Source organism: Mustela nigripes, chromosome 4 (assembly GCF_022355385.1).
Source record: "Mustela nigripes isolate SB6536 chromosome 4, MUSNIG.SB6536, whole genome shotgun sequence".
Taxonomy (NCBI): domain Eukaryota; kingdom Metazoa; phylum Chordata; class Mammalia; order Carnivora; family Mustelidae; genus Mustela; species Mustela nigripes.
In genome coordinates this window covers 165,964,181-165,973,011 of record NC_081560.1, presented here as the reverse complement: position 1 = coordinate 165,973,011, position 8,831 = coordinate 165,964,181, and the positions used below count along the sequence as shown (strand labels likewise).

Genomic DNA, 8,831 nt, shown 5'->3' with positions numbered 1-8,831 from the left:
CTCTCTGTCAAATAAATAAATAAAATCTTAAAAAAAAAAAAAGAATTAATTTATGAGTCATTTTGAGTTAATTTTTCTATAAGGTATGCTGCTGAGGTCAAGGTTCATTGTTTGTTCCCCACCCATGAATTTCAATTATTCTAGCCACTGAAGAGGCGATTCTTCCTCCATTTAACTGTTTTTGCACTTTTGTCAAAAATTAGTTGAGCATCTCTGTGTGGGTCTATTTCTGGATTCTTTCTTCTGTTCCACTGATTTATGTGTCTTTCTCTCCACAAATACCAGACAGTCTTGATTACTGCAGCTATACAGGAAGCCTTAGTAGCAGATGGAGTGATTTCTCCCATATTTTCCTTTCTCAAATGTTTGGCCATTCTAGGGCCTATGCTTTTCAATCTAAATTTTAAAATAAGCTTAGGTCTACAAAAAACCTTGCTGGGATTTTCATGGGAGTTGCATTAAACTTATACATGAATTTGGGGGAGAACTGACATCTTTACTATGCTGAGTCTTCCAATCCATGAACACAGTATGCCTCTTCATTTATTTAGGTCTTGATATCTTTCATTAGCATTTTGTAATCTTTAGCAGAGAGATGCTATAAATGTTTGCTAGGTGTATATTTCAGTATTTCATTTCATTTGCAGCATGTGTAAATGATATTGTGTTGTTGGTTTCATTTTCTATACATTTACTGTTAGTATCTGGAACTGTGATTTTTCTTTAGATATTAGGACTCTAACATTGCCTAAAATTTATTAAATTGTTATATAAAGACTCCTGTACTTTTTAAAAAATTTAAATTCAAGTTAGTTAACATATAGTGTAGTATTTGAATATTAGTGATGCATCACTTACATATAACACTCAGTGCTTATCGCAACAAGTGCCCTCCATAGTGCCTATCACCCATTCAACCTATTCCCCCACCCACCTCTTCTATGTGATTAATTTTTGTGTTAATCTTATATCCTGTGACCTTGCTGAACTCACTTATTAGTTCTATGCTGACTGTCTTTTATACCTGAGCCAAGAAATCTCAGGAGGGTTCTAAGCATGAGAACCAGGAAACCAGATATAGGGCTGAGACTGCCACAAGGCAGTAGCCATTCAACCTTACAGAGAAGATTCATAGGAGCCTGCAGAGGTGCTAAGTACCAGCTTCATGCATGAGACCATTCCAGACTCATCCCTAATGCCACCTGTTAGATTCCTTTAGCCCTGTGGTACGTAACCGGACTCATGCAACACTAAATGAACTTTCTGTCTCAGGACATACCCACAACTGACACTGTGGCTTTAGTCCCCTACCTACTTCCTGCTCTCCAGGCTGTACTCTGCTTACCTGGCCACTGATCTCTTCTCTTCGGAGCAGTCGAATGGCCAAGCGCAGCAGCCCCACCACTGCTCGCTCTACAAGGAAGCAGAAATCCTGTGCCTGGACACACAGGTGATATAGATGGTCTCGGACAGTCTGCCACACACAGCCCACACGGTCCCTGAGGAACATAAGGGTGAGGACAGTCACAGCTGGACAGGCCACTGGGCAATAGGTCTCTCCCTTTGATCCAGGTTAGGCCTTTCAGGGCTCATCAGTATTATACCCTAAGCAGGCAGGTATAATGAACAAGCTTCTCCACTGCCTATAGCTTCAAGTGCTTCTTGTTCCTAAAGCCCACTCAGCAAGATGGCTCCAGTCTTCCATCCCTTTGGCATGAGCCCAGAATGAGGCCTGCCTAAAGATTGCCTTCTACCTGTTCTCCAGCACAATCCTCAGCAGCATCTCTAGGCAGAAAGCAGCATCCTCCTCATCATATGTCTCTTCATCTGGTGTCACTGAGACCAGAGCCTAGAGCACAACAGCGGGAAAGCATGCAGAAGTCAGCCACTGGCTCTGCCCTGACAGAAATTAAGGCAATCACCATTGTCCCCATCTCCCCTCCCAGACACAGACGGCTCTTTCATCCCTCCTCTTCCCTCTTTATCCTGTACCTTCATGAGTTCCTGTAGGGACTCCAGCTGAAGGAACTTGCTTTCTGTGATCATCTTTTCTGGGTCACATTGCTAGAGGGGATTCAAGAGGGAGGAGGGTCAGTGACAAGGGCTGGAGGGAAGAGAATGTTCCCAAGAGCTAGGGAGAGAGGACAAAAGGCCATCAGCTCTGGTCATAAGCCCTGGATAATTCTACTCTTCAGTTTCTAGGGCAGCATCCATCTAGAAGGGAGGGATGGCAACATTCATCTAGAAGGGAGGGATTTAGGCTTGTTTACCAAGGCTACCAAGGGTAGGCAAAGACAGTTACCTTGATACAGTCCAAGGCTGCTCTTTTGGCCTCTTGGTTCTCAGTGAATGGGCCCCGCACACTAGACTGCTCAGTACCACTTAGTGTCAGCCAACTCACAAAGCTTAGAACTGTCGACTCTCCTCTGCAGAAAAAGTTCAAACCCTGGTGAGCTCCATAGTTCTGACCCTCCCTCTCCAAGCCTTCAGCCTCTGATCTGCCCTTACCGATTTGATGGCATCTCCTCCCTCTGTAGTGAGATCTTGCCATTGGGATCCACAAAATCTTCTACCTGGAAAATCAGATCAAGAATAATTTCTTTCCACATGTCCTTTGCATGTCCTGCTTCTTCATGAAAAATTCTCTGGCTTTCTTCCTGTAGCTCAGTGTCCTACACTCCTGACTGGGCTGCCTACAGCTGGTGACTGGCAATGGCTTATATCAGCTTTCTTTTACAGCTATCCCCTCACCCAAAGTCTGTGGTCTTACATTTAAGGTGTTCCTTAAGTTTCAGTAAGTCATTGGTTAAGTTTCAGCAGTCATTGGGCCTAGTGCTGGTCTCAACCAGTTCCATACACAAAGAGCACATAGTTTATGAGCTTTTGCCTTGTTATTGCCCACTAATCCCCTATAAGAATTACCTCCACCATAGCTTTGGGCAGCAGTTGAGCTCGGAAGAGCTGCAGCATGGCCTCCATGATATTCTTCCAACCCTCCCGCAGGATGTCACCATGACGATGGGCCAAATGGAATACTGTCTTGGCTGCAATGTGGGCTTTGGGGTTGCTTCCAAACACACTGGGCAGGTTCTCAATAGACTGAAAAGGAAGATGAGAAAAGGCTTAGGGTCTGGCAAATGTCTGGAAAGGAGATCTCTTAGGCCTTTACCTATAGTTCCCCGAAAGTCCTGTTTGCTATGGTTCACTACCCCCCCAGTACTGGTGGGAAAGGCTAACGTGGTTAAGGCCTTCCCCACTGATGTATCTCCTCTCCCATCCCACTTGCATGAGGTGACACTAATCTCATTCTAGGGGGTATGAAACAAAAATAGCCCAAGTGCTACTGTAGTCTAGGGGGAGTAAATGAATATGCCGAGGGAAAACAGCTCTACAGATAAGGATGGATTTATGGCTAAAAGAGAGGTCCTCCTTTGGAACTCTAAGTAAACGGTTCTTGCCCCTGCTCACCTCACTGCTAAGAGCTGTGAATTTGCACAGAGATATGATGAGATTGTCAAACACATCGCTGAGGCCATAGTGGGCGGAGATCATGGCGCACTTCCTGTAATGTCACATTCCAGAAAGAGTGAGTCACTGGAAGGCTAGGTAGTCCTTCCAAGTCCCTGAGGAAGCTTACTTAGGATTCTTCCCCGATCAGTCCCAAGAAGAAACCTTTTACTCTTCAATCTGTTTAAGACTGAGCCTTCCCAAACTTCAGTCTCCTTTCAAAAACTCACAGAAAACCCATTCTAATAAAAATATGAGTAGGAATCAGAAAGGCATGGAGGCAACCATGTTTTCCCAGAGAGGTGAGAGGAGGTCAAGACCAAGGCCACAGCTGGGCTACCTGAAGCCAGAGATGGCTTTCTGGATGATTGTCTCTTCAAGGCTTTTGTCAAAGACATAAGAAAGGGCAGCAATAGTGGGGCCCCATGTCATGGTGAAGAGGTCAAGATCATAGCTGCCAGCAGGCACACGAAGGAATATGCCCTCTGGGGTGGCACCTCGATGAAGCAGCACATTCCACACATAGTTCTCCCGAACCAAGCCTGTCTGCTCTTCAGGCATCACAATTTCCTCATTCCTGTTAGGAGGTAAAGGAAAGAGTATGTACACTGCTGTGAACCTAACTGGTTCCATGCTAGGACAACAGGTTTTGTTTTTTTTTAAAGATTTTATTTATTTATTTGACAGAGATCACAAGTAGGCAGAGAGAGAGGGGGAAAGCAGGCTCCCCGCTGAGCAGAGAGCCCAATATGGGGTGCGATCGCAGGACCCTGGGATCATGACTTGAGCTGAAGGCAGAGGCTTTAACCCACTGAGCCACCCAGGCACCCCTAGGACAACAGGTTTTGCCCACACTGGCACAGTCCATTAATGAGAGGTCACCATAAGTGCAGTTCAGTGATCTGCTTCCCACCCACTAGTGGGAACAGGGAGAAAAAAAGAAAGCACCCAGAACCCCCCATAATGCCAAAGCCCTGTCTTTAGCTGGGGCCTTTAGTTCTGTAGTGAGAGCTCCATTCTTTCTGGGTATGAGAGGATGAACATTTCTCTCTACTTTTTCTGATTTATAATAAAAAACTAAGTGCCCCATCTCTGATCTCTGACCCAAACCTCACCCTCCAGTGCCCATTTTGTGTTCTCTACCAGCTTCAGAATGCATCTTGTGAGCTAGACAGGAAAACCCAGCTGCTTTGGGTTCAGGAAATGGGCCCATGATATTCTACTTAGCAGGGGCAGTTTAGATCCCGGCTCAGAGTACTGGAGCTCCAGTACTGTTCAGGCTTCTTTAAGGAAGAAATGGGAAAACGTGCTGCACAGCTGAGTCTCAAAGCTAAATCCAGGGCAGATGAAACACTGAAGTCTGATGGGACTCTAAAATCTGGAAAAGGAAGCAGTGTGCTTCTGCTTAATGAGAAGACAAACTATTCTCCACAAATACTCACTTGATGGCATGGTACATGTCCTCCAGGATGTCTTGCTCAAAGTCCTTGCCTCCATTCACACCTTTTAGGTTTTTGCGAAACTCCTAGAGACAGGCCAACAAGATTTTCCCCCATATGTCAATGCCGAAGCCCCACCTAAGGAACTCCTGGGTCTGTAGTAGATAGGACTTAGGAAACAGTAAGTGGAAGAGCCCACCTCCCTAACCCAGTTCTTTTCCTGGATTGGCCAGCCCTCCCTGATTCCCCTGGACAAACTCTGTCCATTGTGCCCACTGGAAATCCCATGTCCTTCCTGCTATACCTCCAAAACTGCACTGGACCCTCTCTGCCTCGGCTGGGATCCAAGCTTACCTCTAGAGTCATGGGTGCATTCTGTTTGCGAACGTTGTGGTTGTGCTGGTCAGTATTAAGCAAGATGACAGCATAGGCCAGGGCAAAGCAGGCATCGCTATTGGCAAATGGGGAGCCATTACAATTCTGAAAAAGCAAAGACCCCACCTGTATCAATGCCCTTCTCCGGCCAATCAAACCTTCATTACCAACCCACCGGCCAGTGCTGGGTACAAAGAGGAGCCACAAAGCCTCCAACCTCTTGCCAACTCCTTAACAGAAGCTTATCTCTCTATGGGAAGTTTGCTGATGTTTCTCTCAGCCTTTTAGGAGACAGCAGCTGGGTCCTTCAGTTGGAGCCATAAAAACCCATTCCAGGCCCTGACATGCAACTCACTCTCCAATGCTCTGTGAATGCCTCCAGCAACCTCTGGATGACTGGGGCTTCTCCAGGTAAGCGGAAGGCTTCCAGGTAGAGACGAAGAGCTTCATCCAGCCGTAGACCCTGAAAGCTGAAGGTGCTAGAGAGAAAGAAGGACAGAGAGGCTAAAGATACGTAAGTCGCAAACATTGGGCTCCCTATTAGCTCTAGTCCCTCTAATCTCATATTGGAACAGAGGAAGCTGAAGGGTCTAGCAAAGGGAACAATCTTGTGGTCATCTCTAAAACAGACTAGAATCTGACAACTCCTAATTTTAGTACTTTCCACATCAGTGCATTCTTGCCTGGAAACCCCATCCGCTGGAATCTACCTTGTGCTCAGGAACCCTGTTCTATCCCTTTGCAATGCTCTCTATGCAGAATGAAATGGCTCCCAAAGCTATCTTGCTGGAGACTCTTTCAGGTCCAAAAGACATAAGTCATGGGAAGAGGAAGAGTGTGTGACCTAGGTTACCAGCAGGAACTGACTGAGACTACTTTGAGGGATGCCTTGCCCTTTGATCACCAACTATGTCCTCTACTTCTTGCCACTTCCTCACCTCACAAAGCTCTCCAGCAGGTCAATGTTTTTGCGGTCACTCACAAACTCTCCAATCATTTTCTTGTCCAGCCGAGGGTTCTCTCGGAGCCACTGGGCAACCTCTGAGTTGTCCATTGGGATGGTAAGGAGGCCTTTCTCCTGCAGAAACTGGATCCCCTTCTTTGGTTTCTGGTTGAACTGCTCTGTGCCAGTGATTAGCAGCTGGAGGAGAAATACTAGAGGTGTCACAAGCTGTTCAGCTCCTAAACCAGACAAGGCCAGGCTGAACTCCATCACAGTCCACAGCTGGTCACCTAACAGGTTCCTAGGATGTAGTTTTAAGTAACTCCAAAACTAAGGCTGGATCATACTAGCCCCACTAGCTGTCCCCATTCTTCGTGTCTAATTAGAACTGGCTGAGGAACCGGGGTGCCCTGCTGGCTCAGTTACTAGAATATGTGACTCTTGATCTTAGGGCTGTAAGTTTGAGCCCCATGTTGGGTGTAGAGATTACTTAAAAACAAAACAGAATTTTTAAAAAATTGCACCATAAGAGGCAACTGGCTGACTCAGTAGAATATTAACTCCTGATCTCAGGGTTGTGAGTTCAAGCCCCACACTGGGCATAGAGTCTACTTAAAAATTTAAAAAAAAAAAAAAAAAAAAAAAAAAAAAAGTAAGAAGAACTGGCTGAGGAGCTCCTTTTCACTCATTTTTCTGAGTTCTCAAGATGCACAAGGACAGCCCTTCTCCACCAACTTAAAAATCAGAAGAAAGCAGAAAGAGAGACTAGAGAAGGTCTCTTCCCTCTAGGTTTTTGTTTGTTTGTTTGTTTTTAAATTCTATTTAATTATTTTTCAGAGAGAGAGAGAGCAAAAGCAGGGGGAGTAGCCACCAGAGGGAGAAGCAGGTTCCCCACTGAGAAAGGAGTCCAATGCAGGGCTTGATCCTAGGACCCTGGGATCATGACCTGAGCTGAAGGTAGACGCTTAACCAACTGAGCCACCCAAGGATCCCTCTTCTCCCCAGTTTTATAGCCATCCTGGCATCTGTTTATAGCCTAGCTTGGATTTCCCTTTCTTCTCCAGTTTCCCAGCTTTTAAGGACAAGGTGAACTAACTGTGATGATAACTCAACTTTTTGTCTATTTAGCCACAGCTCTACAATCAAGGGGACACAAACCAGTCATTTAGGCTGACCATAAGAGAAAGAAAGGGTTAAATAAAAGTTTTCCTTGTGTTTAAAAAACAATTTTTTTGAACTTTACTAAAGCACCAGATAAATGTCAATTCTATTTCACTGCCAATACCTACCCCAGGGCTTGAGATAACCAATAACCTCCAGTGACCCACATGACACCATCCCAGGCTCTTGTTACCACCAGTTAACAACTGGCTCTCACCTAGGGCAGGATTTGCCAAGGGGCACACAATAGGGTGTGTCTAATTCCACGGCTTAGAAAGGAAGGCTTTCAAAGGAGACTGGATGGTTGCTGAAGTCCCCAAAAATGCAAAGATTAGCCTTGGGAAACTGCTCAATGAGCTGCTAGACTCTCCCTTATCCTCTGGGACAGAAACCCTACAAAAGACACCCAGACCGAGGCAGGCAGAGACTAAGTTCTGGGGATGGCCATACATACCTTCTTTTTGTTTTTAATTTCAATCAGTTCCCGTGGATCTGGCAAGAGACAGGAAAATCGAGGTGGCTTCCGGGTAAACTTTTTGTCAGCTAGGAACAGGATATGGGAGGAAGAAAAGGAAAAACCTGTAAGACCTCCTTTACCAGTATAATGGCTTTTGGAAGATTGCCAATATACTATCTAGTGAAGAAAAATGCCTCAAAAATTTTCTTGTCCTCATCAGTCTTCTACATTCTTAGAGGTCCTATTTTCTAGGGCTCCAAATGTTTTCTCTCAAATATCTTTGGCTTCTCAAATATTTCCTTCTCTCTCTGAAGGTATGGGTGAGCAGCCAAGGTTCACTCACATACTGCTTTAGGGTGTCTGTGCCCTCCCCCTCCTCCCTGGGCTCTCTGCCAAAACCTCCAGTTGAGGGGGCTGAGGATCATGGACACCCAGTACCCACCCCCAGAGTCAGCAGCTTCCTCCAGATCACTGCATCCTGGTTTCCCGTGTTCTGCTGGCAGCCGCCCTCCACCTGGCAGATGTAGGCCTGGGATGTCTGGGGCTAAGCCTACAGGTTTCCCATCACTGGCGGCTCTCTCAGCTGGTAAGAGAGAAGAAAATAAATGAAGACGGGGTAAGAAACCAAGCAGAGCTGCAAGAGAAGTTGTGTACTAGGTCAAGGAGACCTGGGTAGGTCCCACAAAGCCCCACATAAGTCACCAGCCCTGAAGATAACAAACCTAAGCCCAAATAAGTAGTCACTGTCCCAGATTAGTTAAGCATTAGATTCTGTAATTTAACAGAGATTACCTAGTCCCATTCTCTGATCTTCTGCAACCTCAGTCTTAAGGGGATGTCAGAGAAGATTAATTAGGGTGGAAGCAGATATAGGGGTTGGGGGAAGGTACGGCCTGGAAGAGAAATCTTATCCTTTAATCTAGGTTCTCTTTTCTCCCCATAAAGAAAT

The 8,831-nt window shown here is 45.7% G+C and overlaps 1 protein-coding gene across 10 annotated transcripts in view; it reads right to left on the bottom strand.

The window, feature by feature from the left end:
- GBF1 (golgi brefeldin A resistant guanine nucleotide exchange factor 1) overlaps nt 1-8,831 on the bottom strand; it is a 122,718-nt gene that overhangs the window by 8,174 nt on the left and 105,713 nt on the right. For all 10 annotated transcript variants that reach the window (XM_059398427.1, XM_059398429.1, XM_059398428.1 and 7 more), the window contains 14 exons: nt 8,325-8,465; nt 7,880-7,968; nt 6,260-6,462; nt 5,677-5,800; nt 5,301-5,426; nt 4,950-5,032; nt 3,848-4,084; nt 3,469-3,562; nt 2,923-3,099; nt 2,509-2,573; nt 2,303-2,426; nt 1,993-2,064; nt 1,755-1,849; nt 1,346-1,499 (listed from right to left, as the gene is read on the bottom strand). In XM_059398427.1, the coding sequence (XP_059254410.1) occupies nt 1,346-1,499; nt 1,755-1,849; nt 1,993-2,064; nt 2,303-2,426; nt 2,509-2,573; nt 2,923-3,099; nt 3,469-3,562; nt 3,848-4,084; nt 4,950-5,032; nt 5,301-5,426; nt 5,677-5,800; nt 6,260-6,462; nt 7,880-7,968; nt 8,325-8,465 (1,784 nt within the window). The remainder of the gene's footprint in view (nt 1-1,345; nt 1,500-1,754; nt 1,850-1,992; nt 2,065-2,302; nt 2,427-2,508; nt 2,574-2,922; nt 3,100-3,468; nt 3,563-3,847; nt 4,085-4,949; nt 5,033-5,300; nt 5,427-5,676; nt 5,801-6,259; nt 6,463-7,879; nt 7,969-8,324; nt 8,466-8,831) is intronic.